The following is a 26359-nucleotide window of genomic DNA, read 5'->3' as shown; positions in this document are numbered from 1 at the left end:
TCGCACAACCCAGGACCGGGCCAGAGCCACGCACCTCCAGCGATCCCCGCCGCAGCTCGCCTGCTCCTTATCAAGCGTGCTCCGATCTCAGCGGAGCTCGTTGGGTTCAAGCCTCCTGGTGTTCAGGCCGATCAGTGCCGATCACCGCCGCCATTTTGCGCGCCGGATCGCCTCGCCGGGCCCACGGTGTTTCTCCTCGGCGGAGTCCTCCAGACGTCCGAAACCTCGGCAGACTGCGCTTCCAGCCGACCCCTGCCTCTGGCGTGAAAATCAGGAGTGGTTGCTGCGGCAAAATGTTGGTTTAGCGGCCAAATGTTGGGCACATCGCTGGAGCCGACTGAAGACGCGTCCTTCTTACATGGCGGTTAGCCACGCCCCCCTGGGGGTAGTGACATTACTCTGTATCTGTCATCCATGCGTGTGCTGTGGCATTTATACTCACCAAGCAGCCATGCATCGCCATGCCGCCCAGCTTCCATGTCCCGGTTTAGGGTTGACATCCTGTAAATGAAGCTGTCGTGGGTGGACCCTAGATAGTTGGCATATACTGAGGTGATGATTCCCTTGGCATCACATACTACCTGGACGTTGATGGAATGCCAGTGCTTGCGGTTTCTATAGATGTGCTCAGATGCCCTGGGAGGACGTAGAGCCACATGGGTGCAATCAATGGCAACTAGCACTTTGGGGAATTGTGCCACCCTGTAGAAATCCTGGCTGACAGCCTGCCTTTCTGCAGGTGTTCTGGGCAGGTATATGTGCCTGCGGACTGATGGGCGTGCAGTGATGATGGCCAACACCCGGTGTAGGCAGCGTGACTGCGTGGCCTGTGACACCCCCCCACTATGGCACTTGTCCGCTGAAATGATCCGGTAGCCAAGAAGTGCAGTACATCGAGGACCTTCTCCAGGGGGCTGAGTGCTTGGGAGCACAGGGTGGGTGATGTGAGGTCATCCTCCCACTCACTGACCAGGTCGAGTATTATGTGAGGTGGAAACCTGTACCTCCCATACACCTGGTCATCAGGCATACCAAAAAGGCTGGTTCTGGGTGTGAAGATTCTGTCCCCGACTATCCTCCTCCTCCTCCTCCTCCTGCGGTATCCCACGGCCACTGCTGCTAGGAACGGTATATTCATCCTGGCGTCTGAGCTGGTTTGTTGTTTGCGCATACTTATGCTGGACGGGACGTGCGCCTGCTTCATGCTGGCGTACGTGTTTCCGGATTGGACCTTTTTTTTTGGCGCATTGTAGGCGACCGTGTAAATCTTACCGCCCACCCCAGGAATACACGTAACGCGCTCTCCCAGGCCCCAGTCTCGTGTGGAAGTTCACGCGACCCCGTATTACACGTACCCTGCTGATATCGCGTGTGGAAGTTCACGCGAACCCCGTAATACACGTACCCTGCTGATATCGCGTGTGGAAGTTCACGCGGACCCATAATACATGTACCCTGATGAAATCGCGTGTAAGACTACCCGCGCACCCCTGAAATACACGTACCCAGGCAAATCGCACTGCTGGGGGGTGGGGGTGCAGGGAGACAGGAGTTGGACATGAGTGGGGGCCTGGTGGAGGGTGCCCCTGACTGCTGGGGGGTGGGGGTGCAGGGGGACATGAGTTGGACATGAGTGGGGGCCTGGTGGAGGGTGCCCCTGGATGCTGGAGGGTGGGGGTGCAGGGAGACATGAGTGGGGGCCTGGTGGAGGGTGCCACATTTTGGCGCACATTTATTTCAGGTGCAGGGACGCTACCGCCTGCTTTCTTGTGGCAGACTTGTTTGGCCCTGTGCGCGTCTTTCACCGTGCGCTGGTTTGCCCCATTCGATTCCATGAATACGAGTTGTAGGCGTGTGTGGGCGTTCTGCGCACTTGCCTCCTGTACTTCCCCCGTGACGCCCATATTTTCACGCGTTGTTCCCCATTCCGAGTGTTACGCCCCATGTTACGCCTACTTTTGTTATGTGCGCCGCGCTATGTGCGATTTCGCTGTGGCCATGGCGCACGCCGCTGGATGACCTATGCGCCGGTGTGCACCGCGCACTTTTTCAGCGCACATCCAATATTTTTCTCGTGCACGGACTTACATGAATCGATGTGTGCTGGTTTCCCTGCAATTTTCGCACTTGCACTGCGATTCGCACGTATTGGCACCTCTGCGCCGGAATTTTCGGCGCACATTAATTCCATGAATCGGCCTGTTAATCTCAATGCTTTATAAAGCCCTTAAGGATGCAGAGCAACATTCCAGATAGGGAGCATTGAAAAATTAGGGGGAAAACACCAGCTGTAACCACGATTTCAAGTGAAGACCTGCAGCGATTACGGCTAAATCGCTCAGAGTAGCAGATCCATACAAATTAGAAAAGCAAACTTCAAGATAACATTTAAATAGCACTTAACACCAAACAAACACACTAGCTCCTCTGAATAGTGGCTGTGGGGTTTGTGACAAGAGGGGCAATGCTATTCATATATTGTGGTCTTCCCAAAGCTCCAGTTTTACTGGAAATACATTCTTAGTGCAATAGCCAAAAACTGTGGATGTCAAATACTACAGGATCTTAAACTTGCAATGCTAGGAATAAGAGAGTCACCCTTGTCTACCTTGACAAACTGGATTGGAAGATAGTTTATATTTAATGTTAGCTGTATAAAATGCAGATTGCCACACAAGACACACCCATCTTGTTCTCAGTGGTTGCATCATCGATTATGGTAGCTCATGGCATTACAGCAGATACCTTTTTACCCTCACTGCAAACACTGCTAGCTTTTGAAAGACATGGAAACAGATGAATTTTGGATGTTCATACAGCAGATTTCAATGATTTCGCATACCCAAAAGATTGAGAGTATTCAAACCGTTTTCTTGAGCCCTCCCCCCTTCCGTCACCTACACTCCTCTTGAGGAGCTTCTTAGAAAATGTATTGCTGTAAAATAATAATGTTACTCTGTAAAGCAAGATATGGCCCGATTGGGGAGTACTTGATCCCAACCTGCTTTGCAATTCGTCCTTATAAAGTTTAGTCTCTTAACCATCATGATACAATGGATATATGTGTTGGGTAAGCAGATAACAAAGGTATCTTTATTGGGCTACCTTGTATTGTTCTATGCACCTTTTTCTTTCCCTTCGCTTTGTAGGGTGCTCCAATGTAAGTGGGTTTGGTTTTAAATCTTACTTGATTATTGAGAGTGTTACAACTTTGAAATACGCATGTTGTGTATGGATTAATATGCCTTTGGAAAAGAATAAAAACAAGTTTACAAAAATATTAATATTTCTCTGCAGTGCAATCATGTTCGTATGGTTGATTGATGGGTTGTAAAATGCCTTTTGATTGACCATATGAACAATGCTGTATTTTCCTCATACATGGTTAGATGTGTATTACAAATAATAAAAAAATTACTGACTAGAAAAATTACAAAACACAATATTTGATTGTTTCTGTTGGCCAAAAAAGTGCACTTTTTTTGTTACCGATACATATCAATTTGACGTTGGTGGACTTAAAGCACAGAATACTTTAGCTAGAGAAAAAGGAGTTCTATGCATTCAAATCCATGCAGAAACAAACCTAGTACATCTGGGCTTTTCAAAGTTTGTCCATGAAGATTGTTTTTTATTTACTCACACTGGCCATCATCAGGGGCTTTTCCTGTAACACCCGGTTTCCTGAAACATAAAACAGAACACTGTTAGCAGTAGATATTTTGAATGTTGTAAACAATCTTAGAACATTCAAACATATGTTAAACAAATATTTTCAAAAGTATAAGTTGCACAACTATTTAAATAATGTACAAAAATCTTTATTTTGGTAACCCCCGAGCAGTAGGGGAAACATTTTCGTTCAGTCTAAGATTAAAGAAAATTAGAGAATCTGATCGAGCATGTTCAAAATCACTTGCAACTTTGCTATTTTACAAGCAAAATCTAATCATCGGACCAACGGGTCTATAGGTAAAAAAAAAAAACATTCATACAGCTCTTTAGAATGAGTACTTAGCAGGCCATTTCCACAGCCTTGTCAACATGCAGTGCCATGAGGCAAGATATCAAATGCTTTTCAGGCTAAAATAGAAATCGATAAGGGCCTCCAGCAGTGTGATCGTTACACCCAATGGTATTTCATGTAATGTGCCCTTACCAGTAACAACATTGATACTTAGTTCCATCAAGTTATACCTCTGGAAAAATACACAACACTGAAGAAACTTAAGATCTTCTAGTGGGAGGGTGTGCAGGGCTGAAGGGGTTTAGGAAAATAATTTTATTTTAAAAAAACGCTACTTTTTTTACATGCAATTTTTTTTTTTAAAAACTTCATTTGCCAGATACTCCAAGGAAAGCCTTAGTTTGCCCACTAATACAATATGTGTGTACAGTCTTCCATAAAATCTGGCCAAATGGAGATACATACAAAAGCCTGCATGTCATTTTAACAAATCATTCAAGAAATGTAGCAACCCAAATTCAACGACAACTGGGTTTTCTTATTCTGAAATCAGGCAATGACAGAAACATGCCATTATTGATGGTTTCATCACACAATTCATTTTAATATCCACATTATCCTTATTTCTCCTTTATGAAAGCAAAGCTGCATGACATTTCTAATGTCCCACAATTATCTTGCTACAAATTAATTAGTTGGATGCTAATCAGTAGATCGGAAATATAAGTTTCTTATTTTCAATACTCATTATTTAAAATCCTTTTCAGAAGGTAAAAGTTGTGCCACCTGATTATTCAAGCAGCCCAACCCCCATGTTCGGATTTAGTGAAACACCTAGACGAGTTATTCACCAGCAAACATAACATTATATGCATACTCTTTAGTTGTTTGGTTAAATGATATGTTTATACTAGATTCTACATACATTATTGGGAACAAAAAGGCTCATTTAATTTAAAGGCTTCAATTTTGGCCCATCTCCCATTTTTCAATTAGTTACATAATTGTTCACTGTGATGCAAATCAAAATATTGTTCCAAGTTACCATTTACTAAAAATACTAAATGCTACTTGATTCTTTGAAATTCGAATATCATTTACATATTCCCCATTGTAATAAATAATCTTCTGCAAAGATAAAAAGAATCAATCTTTCAGCATTGGGCTTTCTAATTTCACCAATAGGAATCCAGGCCTCAGGCCTCAAAATTTGCATTTGCCACTAGGCATTGGTCAGTGGTAGTTGATTCTTGGCGAGTAAGAATTGGTGTGCTATGTCTATGTGCCGAATTGAGGGGGCGAGTGGCTTTTTATGCCGGGCAAGTGGCTTATTATGCTGGGTTAGTAGCGTAAAACTTTAGGTTTGCCCCTTCTTACATGACTAGTGTTTGACAATCAAAAGTCCAATGTTACCTTTGGTTGGTATTAAATGTATTTAGTGTTCTGGTCCACACGTCGGAGTCATCTGCCAACAGAAATTATGATAATCTATTCAGTGCGCTGTCCTTCAATAATGTTCACACACTTCACATTACTTTGATGGATATTGTTTGGCCGTTCGAAGTTGCCTGTTCATGTGTTTGAATGTGTATATGCATCGGAGCTCCATGCTTCAAATATGGCACCCCTAAACTGTAAACACAGTACATGGGAGAACCTAATATGTATTATGTTTTCAATTCTCATTTGAAGATGCACGTTAATTTCTCACATGGATACTGTAGTCAAAAGGGACTACAGTCAACAGCTGGGTTAGCAATGTCGGTCGAGTGGAGCCAGACCCTTTGAGCCACTATAATAACAAACCGCTACCCTGAAGCAGCGCATAAGCAGCGCACCAGCGTTGCACCATCACGCCAACAATGGCGGATCAGTGATCATAGTCGACTTGAATCTCCAGTCGGAACTTTCTCAGGAGCAGTCCAATGGCGAGGCCACTGATCTGGGCAAAGCCGCTGCAACATGTTGCCATAAACCTGTGAAATGTATGGGGCTAACTTGTCTGAAGCGACTAATGTGAATCCTAAAAGTGCATCCTTTTTTCCACTTCCCCTATCCTCAGTACAACAATAAGTGCTGAACTGGAGGATAAGCTTTCCACGTTGTTGGCTTGCTTCGGCAGTAAAATTACTTTTAGTATAATTTCTGCCTTAACTACACGCCCTGAGGACAAGCTGGCAGCGCGCCCCTCATCGCTACTTTAAAACGTGGCTTCTGGCGAGGTTACTCTTAATACGGATACCGATTAAATGCAGGTTCTTATGTAATTACCTGCAAGTTTGATTCTGTACATACCATTGCTCAAATTAGGCCTCGATTAAACTCGTTTGTTTAGTTCTGTTGCTGGGAAGGTTGCTTGTGAACTAGATACTCATTCTATACATGAAGGATGATGTTAGTAGTCAAAATATTGCATCAAGATCAGAAATGTTAATAACTAACAAATATGATCATCAAATTAACAGCACAGACCTGCCAAACTTATGCTTGCACGCAACTCCTCATATACCTGCATTGAATTGGACATTAAACGAGGATGATGTACTACTATACAAAATTATAGCTTACACTTGCAAACAGACAATATGATGACTATTACGATAAATCAAATTCAAGCACTTGATTATTTACTCACTTCTTTAGTTCGGCTATGTGAGAGTTTACATCAAACATTCCTAACGGTTGAAAACCATATTGGAATAAACAGCTCCACTGAGACGCAAAAGTAATGTAGCTTGCGTTACGTCCGAGTCCATTAACTTGCTACACAATAATTTGATGGCACAAACTAATACCAAAGAAAGTGATTCAGAAGAAGGTGTCCCATCAGAACTTTCAAAAAGAATACAACACAAGAGATAACATCTCTTGTTCCAAACAGAAATCCACAGCCACCTCAGACAAGAATGGGGAAGATACTTCTGGTCTCCTCTCATACAACACAGAAGCACTAAGCCAAATAAGAGAGCTAAACATAAGGGGAAAAAAGAATGTGATCCATAAAAAAGTGGCAGTCAATAGATACATTGGTATTAATGACTTCAACTGTGACTCCGATCACCAATGATGCAAGCAATCTATGGACAGAAGTAATTAAAACAAAAAGGCCAAATAAAGCAAGAGAAGTTCCTTACTCTTTAAGAATTGCATAAAAACAAAGAAAATAAAAGACTACATCAGTCACTAGAGATATAAGTACATAGCTTCCTCCTAATGGAACATCTATACCACGAGCCGTTAGCTTTACTAGCACGGGAACCACAAAATGACAACGTCCATTAATTTGGAAAGGATACCATTAACTTGGAAGGTCTAGACAATCTGTTTGAATCTAATGATAACGACAAGGGCTTTTCTTTGACAAATGCAGAAGACGATAGGACAGAGAGGGGCCAAACAAAATGATATGATAGTTTATTTGTATAGCGCCTATACACAATGTGTTTCAAAGCGCTTCAAGGCAAGGGAGGGAACAAGGGAAAATACAATGACATTCTTACAGGCCATGAACAGTAAGGATGTGAAATTAACTAGATAGTGCAAGAGCTAAAACATAGATAAGGAAGGGAGGAGGAGAGTGGGAAGGAAATGGAAACAGACAGGCGACTACCGTACTAAGCCTGACGACATTTCTGGTAGAGCCGGGGAAAAACAAAAGGTGAGGGAGAGGGGTGCAGAAAGGGAGGGGAGGAACAAAACAAGCAACTATCGTACTAGGCCTGATGACATTTCAGGTAGTGCTGGCGGGGTGGGGAGGAGGGACAAGAAAGGGGAGTGGGTAGGAGACAGACGAGGTTGCCATCATACTAGGTCCAGGGACAATTCGGAGTAAGTGCATAGAAGAAAGCAAGGGAAGGAGATAGGGAAAGGGAGAGGAGGAGAGAACAGAGTGTAAGCAGTCAAAAAGAGTGGAGAAGCAAGAGGGGAGAGCGTATACAACTGCAGAAGTCAGTAGTAACACATAATGTTGCAGGATACAAGATGAAGATGGGAACAGCTTGATTCAGGGCCACCATGAGTACAAGATGCAAAGGAACTCCAGCATGAGAGTTGAAAAAGGATGACACACCTTGAATCAATGAAGTCCATAAAAGTAAAATCCAGCATTGGCCACAAGACGGTGATGGTGAAACCAGAATGTATCAGGACAGACCCCTGCAGAAGTAGGCTGGAGGGATGGGGGGAAGCACGGTAGAAGAATCAAGCAAAACAGGCAACACCTGTGTGCGGGAAGGGGGGGGCACAAGGGAACATCACAGAGGGACCAGAGGGGGTGGGGGCTGGCCTGTGGGGACAGAGGGAGTAAACACATGTTGGTGCATGCTAACCTGCTGTCTGAACAGGGGGTCAGGCCCTGGGTCCTCCTGGTCTGAACAGGGATTGCCCTTTTGTCTGCCCTTCACTTCGGACGCCTGGCGAGAGACGCCCTTGATCTAAGAGCAGGAAGGAAGAGACAGGGCTAAAAAGGTGGGTGGTGCTTAGGGCAGGTGACCTAGATCCACTTGTACCTGCTCCCCATCTTCAAAGGAAAAGAAGCTGGAGGGCTCCTTAAGTAGGGACAAAGAGCGGCAACCCGGAAGGCACCAGGTGGGCAGGGCTTACTAAGTCTGATGATTCCAATAAGAAGACAACTACTATTGATTTTACTGGGTCTTCTCCTGTACATAATTTGTCTAACAGTCAAAGTAGTAGGGGTGTATGTGGCTATCCAGATAATCTAAGCAAAGGGAATAAATTTAAAAATGCCCCTTATAATTGAGGATTACAAAAACCATGTCAAAGTATTAAAAGAGCTATTAGAAGTCAAAGCTTGTTCTGCCGAAACAATGAACACATATTGATTAACTCATGCATTTTAGATCTTTGTCAACAGATTATTCCCCTGCGTGTTATCACTTCCAGTGATATTGAGTTTGTGGACATATTGGAGGATACAGAGAATGCAAATGTTGTTGTTCATTGCTATTTAGATTCAACACTGGACTGAATTCTTTAGATTTGAGGAAGATTTCTACACACTACGGTATGTCTGCTCATTAGATATTATTAAGACACAGAAAGACCCAGTGGATAGTAAAGGTTAATTGGGCATTCACACGATTCATCACAGACCAAACAGGACTCTAATTATATCAACCAGTCACACGTTAGAGGATGTCCTTCTACACAAGACAATGATATTAGGGTGGTCACCAGTGTGAATGGCCAGAGAATGGTTCAGTTAGTAGACTCTGAAGGTACAAGGGGTGGAGATATGGAGAATGATCTGTGATGGCTGGCTTACAGGTTTTCTAACGAGTAACTACCCAAGACGTCCTTGACCAAGGAATCAAGTGGATATCCTGGAATACCAGAGGGTTTGCCCATTTATTTGATGCAAACGGGCTTTTGAACCACACTAATCCCTTTAGCATTATTGCAGTGCAAGAAATGTGTCTAATAGATAAAATAATTCTTGTTGGCCGAACCACCCACCACAAAGTATCTACCAAAGCCTCCATGTGCCGTGCTAAGGGTGGGCTTCTTATTAGTTCTAATGCACACTTCAAATTTGATCAATCTGAATATTTATTTTGATTTTGTATTGGCTGATATAACCTGGAAAGCAAGTGATAATAATCAAAAGAGAAAATACTAATTTAAGACAAATGCCACTCCTACACCAGTTAGGACACCAGCTCCATGCTGAAGAACACTGTTAGTGACCAGATAGTAGCCCACTTCCATCATTGTCTAATACGAGTTGTGGGAGATTTTAATGCTAGACTACCTGCAAATCTCTACACACATGAAACTACTGCCATTGCTGGCCTTTTACAAATATCCCACAATACTTGTGGCATTGCATGGGCTCACCTCTTTGGCACATCTGGCCTTCGCATGCTAAATGGTCGATGTGAACAGGATAGTCCGTGGAATTTTACTAGAATATTTGGAAATAGTAATACTACGACTGATTATATATTTGCAACAGAATCTCTCTTCTCTCTCAACACGGATCAGTTTATTGTTCGCAGAGAGGATAGCGATCACTACACTCTATTTGTTTCAGCAGATATGCCACATCCCTTGGTTCTCTTTGATGCAATTGGAAGTTTGGAACTGAACACAATGAAAAATAGAGTTAAGTGGAATCCGCCAAACCTACTCAAGACTAACAAACTAACTGAAATTGAAATTTCGCCTCTAAATAACAAACTGGAGAGCATTTGAGTTGCAACTGGCAGCTTCTTGTAATCAAAATAGTGAGTATGCTTGCATATCTTTGGAGGAGTCTTCTTTCTTGATTCAGGACTATGTTAGTGGGCTGCCATTAGCATCTGTGATGATTCACAGGTGTTGTAACTTGTCCCCAAGGGGAAGCCCCTTCTCATGAGCAAGGCCGATACCCAATATCCCCGTAGGGGTGGTTTAATGTGGGAGAACATCAATGGAAGGGACTTCCCTACTTGGGATGAAGACAAGTTGATTGGGTGATAGGCGGCACAACACCCAAACCCAAACCTGACCGAAACCTCCATTAACCCTTTAAAAAAAAAAAAAAAGAAAATAACCATTGGGCCATACTGGAACATTTGATGGTGGGCCACTATTTCATTGTAGACGGACCAGTTTTGAATCTCACAGTCAAAGTGGATATACTTCAGTGCAGTGCTTAATTTGGTGGGGCGGGGGTGGGGGGTTCCAGGGCTCAGCTCTGGCACTTGAGCCCTGGCACTTATTGTCTCAGACTTTGATTATGATGTGGTGTTTTGGCAACTTTATTATTTTAAATGCCAGTCTCATAATAAAACACCTAAAGAAATAGAGCAAGATGTAAATGAGGATTGTGTTTACAGACACACAACATTTGTCTCATGTCAAGACACAACGAAAATGGTATATTATGTGCATGTTGATTGGTATTTGTAAATCACACATCTGCCGTAGTAACTGAGCACATCCATCAACCACAATAAGCCGGTGGGAGTTGCAGCTTTAAACCCATATATGTTGACAGCATGGGGAGCAGCCGTGGGTGGGGAGCTGCCCCTCCTTACATGTCATGGGCGTGTTCGAAAATATTTGAGCCTCAGCACTTATTTGTTTAATTACAAATTAAGGAAGCACTGCTTAAGTCAGATACATCCTTCCTTCCCTTTAAAATCAATGCAAGTCAAGTGGAACATAAAGGAGGATATCAGTTTGTAAAACAAAAGTCTCATCAAACAGAATACAGCCAGTCGGGCATGGGAGAGTACAGTCATTTTAGGAAGAAATGTGTATTAATGTTGTTGGGTTGCACGTACAGCATCCCTGCCAGGCAATAAGGTTAAAGCTGAGAAAAACCTATTAGCGTGAACCACAGTGCGAGCAGGACGTGTTTGGCGCGGCAGAAGGCACACATTTCACTTGTAGTTAGCTTTGACACACATTAGTTACCCACATATAGCAACAAATATACTAATGTTCCGATTGCAGATGTTACAGATGTATAATCCCCATGTTTAGCAGTTGTATACAAAAGGTATGATCTTGATGAGTTGTGAGGAAAGAGCTGAAGCAGGTTCAAGATGGAGTCCGAAAGATAGCCAGGTCAGTGTGTTAACATGGCAAGAGTACCGCCACATTGGATGTTAAGGCCTAGTACACAATGAACAGAATAGAATGAAGGCCTTGTTATGGAGATGCACATCTGTTTAACTCACTCCCAAGACAAATCCCTTTTCCGTCCCCCAGGAGAGAAGCGGAGGTCAGAGGCACCTCCGGTGCACAGATACACGCTAATTGTTTTCAGCTGCAGGGTCTGGACGTGGTGGGAACGGAATGCTTGCTGCTGGGAGAGCTGGTAGGGATGCGCCGTTTGAAGGGCAAATTCATGAGAACAGGGCATGGGAAATTCATGAGAACAGGGCATGGGGTCTTGTGATGCCAATATACCTGGCAAAGATTTAGAGCACTACTGCCCTTGCCCAGAGGTGTGTGATGAGTCCAATGGGGTCATCACAGATATCCCAGAGGTAGCGTCCTCCCATGTAGCCAGGAGACAGAAGCCACTAGCCGAAGCTGACCCTGCGGGTGGCTATATGAGGGAGGATCACTTGGGAGGAAACAGCCTTCGGGGGAGATTGCATGGTATCCCCTTTTTGCCCATGAAGAAAACCCTTGGATACCCAATACCTTAATTGGCCTATTGCCATATACCCATACCCCGATTAGGGAAAATAGGAAACTTTTCCCAAAACTTTTAAGCCAAACTGCCATTCCTGGTCAAAAAGGTAAAACCTACAAGATTAGCTTTTTCTAGTTCCAACTATCCTCCATATAGAACTGGCTCATCATGCGGCCCCATTGAAAGTAATTTATCAAGTAATCCGCATCAGTTAACATCAACAGACTACATTTCCCACAATTACCCAAGTACTGAGATGAGGAGGAGTAAGCGCACAATGCAGAGCAGAAGGCGCCTCAAGCTCAATGAACATTCTAGTTGTTTTCAAAATGCACTTGTGTGTGGGAAATTTATAGGACAAGCTGCAAGAGGCTGCTTCTGTCTGTGAGAAGATGTTGCACCTCTCAGCAAGACTTGTGGGACTGGAAAGCACAAACCGGTGTGGCGGAGCCAAGGGGCTCGCCAGCAGGAAAGCAGAGGAACGCTGTGAGAGCAGGACGTGTCGCAGAGACGCCAGGAACCAAGGGAATAATCATGGGCTTTCGGAAACCAGAGAAAGCAGCATCTCACCTACTGCAACCTGACAAGACAAGCGTGCTGTAACAAAGCCGCGATAGAAAGCGGAATGACGTGAAGGCAGTCCTGAGTGGAAAGCAGGAGGCAAACTTGTCACAGAAGCACAAAAGGGACCGAAGACACCACACAGAGCCGGTGAGTCAGATTCCCCAGCGGTGACCTCCTCTCATGTGGCCAGGGGAAGGCAGCCACTACATGATCCTGACCGTGGGGGCGGTTACATATGGGAAGAGACAGCTACCGGGGAGAGGTTGTGACTTACTGGACGAGACGTGCCATCTTCCCCTTTCCCCATGAAGAACACTCCCTTATACCCAAGACCCTTCTCCGTGAGGAAGACCCTCTGATGCCCCAGACCCTTATGGCAAACTGTCAGAGAAGTATTCCTACTGGTGAGAGAAGTGAACACTCATTTTTATGGCGGCCAAACATACATACAACCATGACACTAACTCACACTGCTCCAACACCTATTTCATCCAAGATTCCTTATTGTAAAGCCAGTAAATAGAACTATTCCAATACCATGTGTTTAACAACATCAAGGAACTTCAACTCCCAGAATTCGCTAAGTATTGAGACGAGAAAGATGCAGGGAATTTAACAATATACCAAGAACTTGAAGCACACCGAGCGGTGTAGTTGTTTTCCTAAATCACCTTTGCGCCTAACAAGCGTACTGTTCAGAGAGGCACGGAAGGAGAAGACGTTGGCTCCTGTTCAAGAGCTCACAAACAGTACATACACATGTGCAGAGCAGAAGAGGCTGGCACCGGAGAGATGCCGAAGCAGAGACTGCAGTGCTGTGGAGACGCTGGGTGCCACGAGAAAGGTCCTAGGCACTCGGTGAGTTAAGAAGCTGGCGGTCTCCATTTAGGATCCAATGTACAATAGCGGAGCCGCGATGGAGGACAGAAGATCGTCTACAGCCTCCAGATTGAAAAGCAGGTGAAAGCAGCATGCTGCAGAAGAGCAAACCTGACCGGAGATGCTGGAGAAAGCCATTGAGTCTACCAGAAGCTAGTAGAGACCCTGGGGTGTTCCAGAGACCGCACCAACAGCAATTTGAACATTGTAACTTTGTGAATACAGCAAAAGGCTTACTTAAATATAAGAAGGCAGAAAGGCAAACCCCCAATGAACCTTGAATATCTGAAATGTAAATGTGGGGTCAAATTTAAAGAAGCCTTACAAGTATATATATATATCAATGAAAAAACGTTGTTAAAGGAACGTTATGGTTACAAGTAAAACCGAAAATTCCCAGAAATTCGCCATTCATGGTAATCTAAGCAACCATAACTTGCGCCACCACCGTGCACTGCTAAGACAAACACCCAGTACATGAAAGATGTCAACACAAAGGTTATTGATGGCATCACTGATGACATATCTGGGCCACTTGTTTGTGTTCACTAACATGTGTAGGCTAGTTTCTTTTTTAATGATAATGAGAATTTAAAAAATTGAGAAGGTGCTATATAAACATTAACCTTCTTATATCTTCTTAAAGTACTTTCTAAATAGTTTGATTTGACCTTATAATGCATATACATGGTGCAATAAACAGGCCTCAAACACACAATTTGTGTACATGATAATCAACTCATGTTATGGTCATTTTTCGGTGCTGTTGTTTCTTTCTTCCTTACTTTAGTTTCCCTGTATGTGGCTCTAATTTGTATGCATTCTTGGTTTTAATGTGCATTTCTTGTACTAAAACAAGTGTGTCTTAAGTTTGAAATTGTTAGCTATTTATTCAATGTTTTACATTACGCAGTCTTGCAGCACTACTCTACTACTCTATGTTTCCCTGAAGTTTGTCTCCCGTTTTCATTGCCACCAAGGGGAGGAACTGGCTAAAACCCCTTTTCAGCCGCAGAGCGGCCATGGAGTAGCAGCAGAGTAGCAGTCTTGCAGTCTGGCTGCTAGTGACACGATGGACGCTGTGGAATCCACCTGCAAACTCGTCAGTGAAGAGGAGGGCCACTGCCTGTGAAGTTCCCGTAACCGCTATGAAGAAAACAGACTCGATCTGTGCGGTTAAAACACCTCTTGCATCAAGTACCCCTGGTGCCCCTTCACAGTTTATTAAGGAAACCCCAGCTCGGACGAAAACGGACGCGGGAGTCCTAGCGGTTAAGGACCCTGTGTATCCTTTATCGCATCAATTATAACAATCCCAACAACCATAACAATTTACTTTAAAACCGGCCCGCTTCCTTGCCAAGAATACATTGAGTGCCGGCAAGGTAAACAAAAACGGGTCCTTTCCATTTGCCGATAGGACCGGCCGAAATAGAAGCACCTCAGCCTCCAACGTAACAACTAAAGCTGTGCGTTCAGAAGAAAAAACTTTCCAGACCTTCAATAGTGCCGCGCAGTACTTTCGCACCCCGGACCACTCCAAAGCCAAGCCTTTACCTTGGAGCGGCTCGTCCGATTCACCTGTCGGAGGAGAGGTGGAGGTGGGAGCCGAGAGTGGGGCGGGGCAACCTCGAAGAAAGGCAGAAAAATACGAAGACGACGAAACAGCAAAAGCAGCCACTAAAACACTGGAAAACGCGCAAGACAAACACACCAAATTTCAAATGGAACTTTGCGCCCAAATGGACACAGCCACAACGCTGACATCCCCAGCTCTGCCACATATGAAGATACAGATGGTGGAATGGAACTGGAGAAGGAGCTGCATACAGAAACTTCATGTCCGAACAACAAAGAAACGAAAAGCACTGAGAAACCACCTGAGGCAAGCTTGACAAACCAAAACCAAAGCCCCCCCTCACTGGGGCAAACCCCCCCTCATAGAGGTACAAATCAAAGTACACACGCTGGTAAGCTGAGAAAACCTGGCGAGACTGCCTCAGAGATGTGTCCCAGCTTACCAGAAATAGAAGACTCTACACAAACAATCCTACACGCGAACAAAGAAATAACAAAACATCTAGAAATAGAAGAAGAAGAGACTGAAAACTTTCGCACAGGAGCGATTGAACACAACCCCCCAACCCCCTGTGCAAACAGGAAACCTAATGACAAAGAGAATAAAGAAGTAGCAGAGAAGAATCCTAGGAAACAACCCTTGAAAAAAAAAAAAGAAGAGCAGCTATGGACAGCGCAGCGGAGAGTACAACACTAAAAAAGAAAAAAGCGGTTAATCCAACTAACTGTGAATTACCCTCTTAAAACCTGCACACCTTATCTCTTTGAAAAACTTCTTTAATAAGCAGAATAAAGAGAAACCTGAGAAAGCATTAGAACTCTCAGACGCCAAAATACTTGAAGCAGTGCAGGAAAACACAGCTTTTTTGAAAAATCAAACCTCAAGAGACCCACTAATCAAAGAAACCACAAATACAAGTAAGAGGTTACAACTGAACATATCTGAATCTCCTACAAGATTGCATTTTGGCAAACCTCCAGCATCCCTCAGCGTCATGCCCAAACATCCCTCTTAATAGGCTGAATATCCCTAGCCGGACGGAACAGAGCCCAGCACCAAAGGAGGTCCCTGCAGCAAAGGCCCCCATCCGGGACGTGACACCGGTTATTGCAGAACCACCAGCAAAACAAATTAGTCCAAGTTTGGAAATAACCCATAAAAACAAACACAGATTGCCTGAATAAAAACCAACTTCCAACAAACGCGATTGATCTAAGTTATAGCCTGCCAGCAAGAACATCACAGCTACACCCAAGACCACGAGAGCTTTACATCGGCAGCCCAGGCTCTCCAACTGAGCCGAACGAAAGGAAAAACAGTAAAAGAAAAATGGGCAATTTCTCACAAAATCTGCTTAAAAAAAATATTCAAAATGGAATAAACTCCCAGCTTTTAGGGAAGGAGCCAGTACTTCAGTTCCCAAATTCACCAATTAGAAACCGAAGATTGACCGAACTACCAGCAGCATCAAGCAAAGATACACTGTTAAAAAAAAATAAAAACAGACCTCTTTTCAGTCATGTCGGCAGTCACCATAGCGCTTGCTCCTTTTAGCAAGCTATACGAAGTGCTAAACGACACATTGAAGGATCAGACCACGATCTCTGCAATGATGCACACAAAATTAATATATCTCGAGTGCTATATAACCGCATTAGATGCTAAACTAAAGGAGCAAGTCTACAAAGAATCATCTGCAAACTCGCTTCCAGTCCTGGGTGAAAGAAGCTCCCTGTGCAGACCCCTTCCAAGCGGGCTTCAAGAAGAACATAGGAACTACAGCAAATATACTGTTCCTGAGCACCTTAAAAGGAAAAATTATGGAAGGGAGTCCGAAAGTCTACATAGCATTCACTGAGCTGATCCAAGCATTTGACCAGGTCAATCGGGACATACTGGGATAAACTATCAACCTGGAAATGCCCAGAAGAAATCTTAGAACCAATAAGAGCTCTCCACACGAACACCACAATGAGAGTGCGACTAAATTGGCAAGGTTTGCTATTTGAAGAAATTCCCACGGCGAGAGGAGTAAAACAAGGTTGTCCTCTCGCCCCTGTGCTTTTCATAACATACATGGGAGACTTCAAGAACTCAGAGAAACATAAGATCTTTGCCTCCATTAATTGGCCAGGTAAAAACAACACGTCTCCTGTATGCGGACAACTTGATTCTATTAGACCAGACGGCAATTGGTCTCCAACGACAACTTATCTCAATATATACAATCAACCAACTTGCAGATCAACAAAACCAAGACGAAAATCATGTCTCTGGATAAATCACGAAAGAGAACCGAAAAATCAAAATGGTACCTGGACCGAATTCAAATTGAGAAAGTAAATAAATTCACGTACCTGGGAGTAACTTTGGACAGTAGCAGCAAGAAGTAACAATGCAGAGAGTCCAGCTTGAAAAAACTAAAAAAAACTAACGTCACAAGCAAGAGTCGTCGACAAAATATTTGGCAGATTTTCATCGACTCCTGCAATAGACTTCAACAAAGCAAAAGTTATTCCATCTTTCACATACGGTGTAGAAGCCATGCCCAACATCCCGTCAAAAATATGGCCTAAATTAGAAGGCTACTTCTGGAAGAACATCCCAAGACTGCCAAAATCCACTCCAGTGGTCTTGACAAGGAGGGAACTAAGCTTGCTGTCCCTCCAAGGAACGATCAACCGAAATAGCATAATGCTATACAGAAAAATGCTTCTTCCTAATCGCCCAAAGATTCTGAATTTGATCAACGTGGAAATAACAGAAGGGCGTTGTAAAACGCTGAACACATGGGCTTAAGGGTGCAAGGACAAATAGGAAGAAATAAGCAGTTCTGAAGAGCTAGTTCAAAACCAAACAAAGGCAGAAAAGAAATGGAGCGACTGGATCAAGACCCTAGAAGCAGCAGTGAAAAATAAACTGACAACAAACTTACCCACCAACACAAAAAAAGTTAAATCAAACCCAAGACTAAATAAAGAAGTTCCTGAACAAAGCACTTAGAAACACTTTCATAAGGGCACGTCTAAACTTTTTAAAAGCAAACAAAATCATGTTCATAAAAGGATTATCTTCCACAAACCGGTGTCGATATTGCAGTAACCAAGAACAGACAGAAACAGTAAGACACCTCTTGTTATCATGCCCAGGATCACACAACATCAGAATGACCTATCTAAACAGTCATATTTCCTTATCATCGATATATATGAAGAAGACACTTGGTGGTCAAGGCTGATGAGAGGGGAAAAGACAGCATGGGTGCTAGCTGTGGCCCAAACATTGCGACATATATTGGCTGAGCAGGAAAAAACTTGATCATGAAAAGGATCACAGGAAAACACGTCAAAATAAAATAACAGAATCAGGATAACAAGGAAACGAAGCAACAGAAGAAGCAACCGATTTATAACCCTTATTACACAATAGACAGACTGAATGCTGTACATGGCAGTATTTGTCTGCTACTGTCTACACCTTGTAAAAATCACTATTGATTAAAACAAGTAAATTAAAAAAAATAAAGAAATGGTAGGATTTATTATTTTACTTTGGAAATTAACAGATAAAAAATATTGTACCTTTGGTACATGCTGCAACCATTGCCTATGCATATGTATATTTAGGTTCCTGTATTAACAACAACACTCAAATATCATGTTTTCTTTAGATGAGACCATTCTTTAATACATTAAGTAGTTTATGATATCTACGCCCTGACGGAGCAAGAAATTATGTTTGACCAAAACCAGGATAGACCATCAACATAAAACAAACAACTACCATTTGAGCCTGGCAGCCAAAACAAAAATGAATAAACATCAGTATTGTGAGGGTAAGGGGTGGGTTAGACATAGGATGTTCTCCAGTTTGTAATGTTATACCTTTGGCAGTGGTCATAGAACGAGGTATGCTAATCAAGGTTTGCAATGCACATACATCCAAAAGATAAAGAAGTATGGCGTTTGTGTATTTTTGTCCCAGTTGACAAGATTAAACATTTTGAGCAGTATAAAGCTCACTTCCTTGAAGCCTTTCGGTACTCTCAGACGCGTCCTCTCATGTGATGGGAATTTGTTCTTTTGCTATGTTCCTCAGTAGGGGACGTAGCAAGGATCTCTTCTTCTGATGAGAGCAATAGTGCCAACCATGAATGCTCTACCAGTGTTGTGTGCAGTCCTTCCAGTCGACTCACCGCCAGTATGGCCTTAATTTGGTAAATCCATACAGAGACGAGGAAGTGCTCATTTCTGGCCGGGCACACCGCCACAGCCTGCCCTAGTCCGCGGGGAGCAGTAGGATGGGAAGCATGCGCTGCTCAATTTGAAAGCTGCTGGCCCCACTTGAGCTGTATAAGGCTGCAAATCATTATAGGTGCTGTAGAGCACTGCAACTGCTACCTGCCATCCTCCGCAGAGGCATACATTAGAAGCACCAAAAAATAAAAACCTGCAAGCCACTTGCAGCTTCAGATGCTACAGGCCTCGATCGCTGCATACTCCATGAATCACATGACAGGGAACTATCGTTCACCGGTAATGCCGGTCCAGGCAGCAAGACGGCAAACAGTGGCCCACTAGGAGGATTGATGTAGATCCTTCTTCTAGCTGGCAGTCCTCACGAAACACATTCAGGATAATAGACTGCCACAACAATTCGGAGATGATGGTGGTTATCAACAGTAGGCTGACCCCATACAGCTTCAGGACTTGGTGCCACAATGTTGGAATAACAAAGAGAAGCTTCTTGGAAAGGCTCCGACACCAAGGTAGGTTGATGACTTGTTTAGTGTGTTCCAGCAGGTATGCCCAGCAAGTATATGGAACAAGCACCACCAAACAAGGCTTCATGCTACAACTGCCTTCTTACCATTGGCAGTTGATACATCATGCCACACCTCTGTAAATTTAGGAAATCACTTAAGACATGTCTTAAAGGAACAAGTGATGTTGTGACACACTAAGACCACAGCACCATCATTGGATTAATACTGCTATGATGCAATGCAGGGTGCAAAATTGTTCAGTGGTATTTTGCTTCCGTTTCCAGCCTTGGAGAGCCTGGTTAGCCTGATACCAACTAGGAGCTACTTTTTGCCAACCGGTGCCTTACACATACCTTTGACATTATACAAATTCCCTAAAACACAAAGTTAAAGAAGCATTAAGACACATATGGAAAGGATTTAAAAGCATAAAGAATCATACATAAAGCATAAAAAAAAATCAAGTTTGCATTTCACACAGAGTTAGATTTGCTGTGCGCTATGTACTAGGTTCTGGGTAATGCCCGATAATCAGGAGCTGGTTTGAGCTCCTGAAATCTTAATTTCGAACCCTGCAATGTCCAATGAACAGCCCTTTATTACCTTGAAATCTGCACTACACAAGATTTTTTAAAAAAAGGGTTACAAAATAATACAAAAACTCTTCGGATTTCACCTCCTTTCCCACAAACACTAGACCAACCGTATGCTCACACTGCAGGAACACAACTGCTTAAACACTCTCCAGATAAAATCTTACAACACATGCATCCGCGCCCCAATATCCCTCCCCTCGAAGCAGAAATGCTCTCTGGAGTAATGGGTTGGGATCCTAATTAGGTGGCCCTGTTCTGGCAGTATGCGACTGTCTTAACACGAAAACCTAGAAACTGACTTATGCAGATAATCTGGTTCCTTTCAGTCAGCAAGTATTTATAAATCAGCACTCGCCTCTTCCGCCCCTTTTCTTGCAGGAGCCAGCCCTAAGAGGCTGACAAAAATGGTAGAAGTGGTCTTTAACTAAGCCTAGTTACCTTAAATCTATGCCCTAGCAAGATGAAGGGTCACCTAATAGCTGGAGCAATTGGCAAATATGATTTCACTTTGTAAATTAAAACACACATGCAGTACGTTTAGCAAGTTATTTTGAACATGGCACGATGCACAATGGTCAATGTGTGCAATACACCTGCATCCATATAAGATAAAATTACTAAAAATAGCGTTCCTGATGTATATACTAACAAATTTTATACTGCATAATCTCCTTTTTATTTAGATTGGTTTTCTCTTCTATATATGTGAAATGTTCCTTGTGAGCTGAATACATTAAATTAAATAAATAGAGTTCCTATGACTGTTGAATTACGTAGGCACTATGTTTACTTATTCTAATGGATAAGGTATGTCTGGACATTGGGTGGTGATGGTAGAAAACTGGCAAACTTCTTCTGGAAAGCTGTTGGTGAAAGCAGCATGCTTAAGCTTCCATTGTAAGCTTTCTATGTGCATCAACTGGAGAAAACAGCAAACTGTTGACTTCCATGCCTATTGGTTGTGGTACGTTGGCTACATTGACCCACTGAACAGAATTTCGCCAAAACCAAGCTACATTTACGCAGAAACAGCCAAATGGTTGGGCTGGCTCCTGTGAGCACCATGGCCTTAAAACTGTGTTTTGCAGCAACAAAAAGAAGGCTGTACCGTCTTGCCAAGCACACATTGGGCAGGATGGAACAAGGGGACACACTGAGGGAGCGTGCCAGTGTGGTCTTACATGTACAAAAGAAATAGAGTGAATAGGCAGCACTGCTTTGCTGAAAGCTCAAAATCCCCATTAAAAAGGAAACTTTTTCACCCTTAAAATAATGCTGCTGACGCTATTTTCATCTGCTCTTCCTTACACTACTGTTATTAATAAGGCCCTGTCATGCCCAGTATATCCCATTGTGCTTCAGCAAAACCAAGCATGATTTCTAATTGACAGGCCCTGACAAACCAACTCTGAGAAATCAACAAAGGATCTTCACTTTTACCCGCACGGGAAACGCGTTCATTTTCTTCACAAAGTATCAAAGCTCAGTGCATGAGTCAACAATGCAGAAGTCTTTGAGGAAAAAAACTAGGAACCTTGCGGCTCGGATGAGAGCAATTGACAAACAATATGGGAAATTCTCATTGGTTCCGGTTATCTAATTCTACAAAGGCAAAGTCGTTCCAGCCATAACTTATGGGATGGGAGCAACACTTACCATGCCAGACACAAGCTGTTCTAAACTGGAAGGGCTGCTGTGGAGATCAGTCCTTGGTCTTCCAAATTCACTCTCAATCACAAGCATCAGGCATGACCTGGGTCTGTTGTCCTTACTATCAACAATTGAACAGAGTGCTATGCAACTCTTTAAAAAAACTCTTCTTCCAGACACACTCTCAATCTACAAGATCATTTCAACAGAGCTTACCATCGGGCACACCACTATTCTAAACACCTGGGCCAAGAAACAGCAAGCAACATTAGAAGAATTGGCATGCACCTGTAAGGAACCCCCAGAGAATAAAATATAAAATGGAACTACAGGACTGGATCAACACAGTTGATAAAGCCCATGCAAACAAATTAACAAATCTGCCGCCCAGCTTCAAGCTCAAAGTTCCATTGTAATACTGTATCAAATTCCCAGACAAAGGCCTCATGAAGATCTTTTTCCCAACTGAGAAAAGCAAGGCTACAAGACAGTGAGGTAAGTACCCTAAGTCTAAACAGTACCACTGGTTTGAAGAAGAGTGGTCCAGCTGGCTTCTGTCCTGCTACAGCGTTACAGACCCTGTGTTCCTGAGCCTCAGTTGTGGGGACAAGAGAGGACATCTGTAGGGCTCCTGCGGTGGTACTTCGGAGGTCATTGGCACCTACGAGCTTGTTCGGCTTCAGCGCTTAGTAAACAGCACTGTTGCTGATCTCTGGTACAGGTTGGGCTTCCTTCACTCCTTGGGTCTGGTGAGGGGACTCTAGCTCTGGTCGTCCTGCTCCTGGAGGGTCCTTAGGAGACTCCTGGAGCTTCTAGCTGGATATCAGACGTTTCACTCAACTACGGATTACTCGACCCATGGCACTTGGTTCTTACACCAATGAAGTACAGCCAGACAGGGAAGATGGTCCAGTGGAGTTAATCTCAGGGTTAGTTGGTCCCACTACCCCAGGGGGAGAAGTCGTCCATTCCGAAGCTTCTCTGTCTGAAAAGGGAGTTTCAGCACAGCAGCAGGGCTTCACCAGGCAACTCAAAGGTCCAGGAGGATGCAGCAAGCTTCGTTCACGGTTTCTTCATTGGGTGTTTGTCCCAGTGGTCGACTCTGCCTCTAGTCCTAAAACCCTCGCTTTTTAAGCAGATTTCTCCCATTCATGCACTAGGCTGTCAATGACACATCAGGGTCGCTGTCCTGAAAGGACAGCCAGCCAGCCATTCAGGACGGGCTGCATTTAGGCATTCCTAGAGACAAAAGGACAGGGGAGTTTCAGGACCCTCACTCCTGTCTGGACACAGTGTGTCTGGAAGGAATCCTGTCCTTCCAGACACACTGGAAACGGAGGCGGGCCTCAGGGCTGAAGTGCGCCAAAGGCAAGACAAACAAAGGGCTCCATCTGTTCGACACACAGAGTAGCACCCAAGAAAGACCTCACAAACAGAAAATTGCAAGAAAGAAGACAGGGGCCGTTTTTATAAAATGGTCGCCCCTGGGTGCTATACTGCAGCTGAGGGTTCAGCCTGCTGTAGAAAAGCACAATGGTAGGAAAAATTAAACCACTGCCACTAGCCATTTAAAAGTAGGGAGGGCAACATATAAATGTTACATGAGAATGTAGGATAAGGAGCTACTAGGTAACCCCCCAGCACTCCAATTAAGATGGTGTGTGCTGGACCCACAAAGAGAAAAGGCAAGTAAAGTCAATTTCACTTTACTATTCTTGGGAACAGTAGTTTACACAAGAAAAAGGTATTTTAAACCTTATGAGAAATCTAAAGGATTTCTCAGTGACACTGCACTGAAGGTGCTGTGTGTCCCCATACAAAAAGTAGATGCATATGGAGTTTGTCAGACTCCCAAAACAGTGAACACATAATCCAAAGGTCAAAACACATGAGGCAGTGGGAAAAGGGTCTCACTCACTCCAGGGTTAAAATTAAAAAGTCCTACAGTCCAGGAAAAGAGCTGGGGGTCTCTAAGGTTGAAGGGAATCAGCACAGAAATGAGAATTCTCCCCAACATCACTTCACCAATATATGGCAGTATTCACATGCACTCCTTCACCCATTATTCATGTTTGCTTTGCGCAAAATCCAATAATCAACCACCATAACGAAAAGTACCTCCAGGATAAAAAAAAAAACTAAAGAAAAGGATCCAAAAAAGAAAGAAGCAATAAACAAACGGAACCACAAAGTCCCATCAACCGAGGTCTCAACTACCCATAACCTACCAAATACAAGCAACAAGAAACCACAGACAGCAAAGACTAAGCCCAAAAGACCATGAACAACACCAATCGAAAGAGGACGCCCACTAAGGAACACAACCCATGCATCATGCCTCGTTACAGGAAAGACAAAGAAGTCAGAAAAGACAACAGAAATAATGAGAAATCCCAAACCACTCGCGAATGCACGGACCAGCATGATCCCACAACCCCAAAAAACTCTCGACAAACATCTGAGATGGCCCATGGAGACATACAAATAACAGAGCAAAGAGAGACTACAATGCTCGCTACCTGTCCACATACGACAACGTGGTAAACAAAAACAGCACAGCAACAATGAACCGACAGCCAACAAGCTTCACGAATACAGACCCAACCAGGACACAAAAGGATGACAACTAATAAACCATCACATCCCAGTCTCCACCATGGACAATACCCCAACCGGAACAAACAAATTGGAAACCATCACACTCACTCTACACCCCCTATATCACCAAGGCTGGAACAACAGAGGGGTAGCTACCCCAATTACCACCGGAAACAAACCAACCCCACCATAAAACCTTATCGGTCTACTCGACAAAGAGATTGACCAACAAAGAACCACCCCACCCAAAAGACTCAACTTTTCCCGTGGAACGGGAAACCCAACCAACAACACACTGGTCAGAACAAACAATACTAACAACAACACAAAAGGTAAATCCAGCAAACTACACTGCAGCCTCCTCAACATTAGATCCATGGCAAACCACTCAACAGAAATCAATGACCTCCTAAGCAAAGGAGGCACAGACGTGCTCTTCCTTACTGAAACCTGGCTATCAGATAACCATAAAGCCATCGCGAACGAACCAATACACGACAATTATAAATTAATACACGCCAACAGAGAAAACCAAAGAGGAGGTAGAATCGCAATTATACACAAAAAACACGCCCGAGCATCTTGAATCATCACTACCAACGCGGAAGACTATGAATCCCTCCAAATCAAAATAGAACTAAACGACCAATCCAACATAGTATTCCTACTGATCTACAAACCATTTTCTTACAACCCCAACTTTGCAACAAAACTAGCGGACGAGGCCACCATGCTATCAAGCCACCACGACAACCTAGGTGAAAGAGATCCCACCGATACATAGATACAACAGAAGACACACTGATAACCAAGGCCATTAACCAATTAGCACTAGCTAAAACATTCAAAGCAACACCAAAAAAACTGGCAGCAAAATGGTTCACAGAAGAACTGAAAAAAACTCCCAAAAATGGAAACAAAATGGAGAGAACAATACACCAGACAAGATAAATAAAATACCAAAGACAACGCAAACTGTACAAAGCAACAGTCCTCAAAGCAAAAAAATAAATAAAAATAAAATAAAACTACTACGCCACAGAATCGGCAAACAATTCACAGAAAGAACTCCATCACCCCTACACACTTTGTGACACTTTGTGACACTTAGACCAGAGCAGGGTCTGTGTAGTAGCTGCACAGCGGTTACTGCCTCTGCAGGCTTATATATGTAGACACTTACACCAGAGCAGGGTGTGCGTAGTTGCTGCACAGCAGTTACTGCGTCTGAGGGCATTAGTCTGTGCAGGTATTATTATATATGTAGTCACTTACACCAGAGCAGGGTCTGTGTAGCAGCTGCAAAGCAGTTACAGTCTCTGCACACATATATATATACACACACATACCAGAGCAGGGTCTGTGTAGTAGCTACACAGCAGTTACTGCGTCTTTGAGCATTAGCCAGCGCAGGTATTACATACATAGTCACTTACACCAGAGCAGGGTCTGTGTAGCAGCTGCACAGCAGTTACTGCGTCTGCGAACATTGCAGAGCCTGAACCCTACCGTAAATGACCTTCGGAGCAGCTATTGTGTCTATAATACTATCAGGCTGCCCCATGTAATTTCAAAACCAGATGTTTAGAAAATCACGTACTTACAATAT

At 43.6% G+C, this 26359-nt stretch overlaps 1 protein-coding gene across 2 annotated transcripts in view; it reads right to left on the bottom strand.

The window, feature by feature from the left end:
• MMADHC (metabolism of cobalamin associated D) overlaps window positions 1-26359 on the bottom strand; it is a 193663-nt gene that overhangs the window by 167019 nt on the left and 285 nt on the right. Inside the window, exons 1-2 of one of the 2 annotated variants that reach the window (XM_069616495.1) lie at window positions 5381-5427; window positions 3644-3684 (exon numbers count right to left, since the gene is read on the bottom strand). In XM_069616495.1, the coding sequence (XP_069472596.1) occupies window positions 3644-3655 (12 nt within the window). In that variant the 5' untranslated portion in view covers window positions 3656-3684; window positions 5381-5427. Of the gene's footprint in view, window positions 1-3643; window positions 3685-5380; window positions 5428-26359 lie in introns of those variants that run through there. The other variant, XM_069616494.1, reaches the window with a different exon arrangement.

The sequence above is a fragment of the Ambystoma mexicanum genome, chromosome 9, assembly GCF_040938575.1.
Source record: "Ambystoma mexicanum isolate Mex_15411 chromosome 9, UKY_AmexF1_1, whole genome shotgun sequence".
NCBI classification, from domain to species: Eukaryota; Metazoa; Chordata; class Amphibia; order Caudata; family Ambystomatidae; genus Ambystoma; species Ambystoma mexicanum.
The sequence above is the reverse complement of the archived record's forward strand: the minus strand, read 5'-3'. Positions and strand labels throughout refer to the sequence as shown.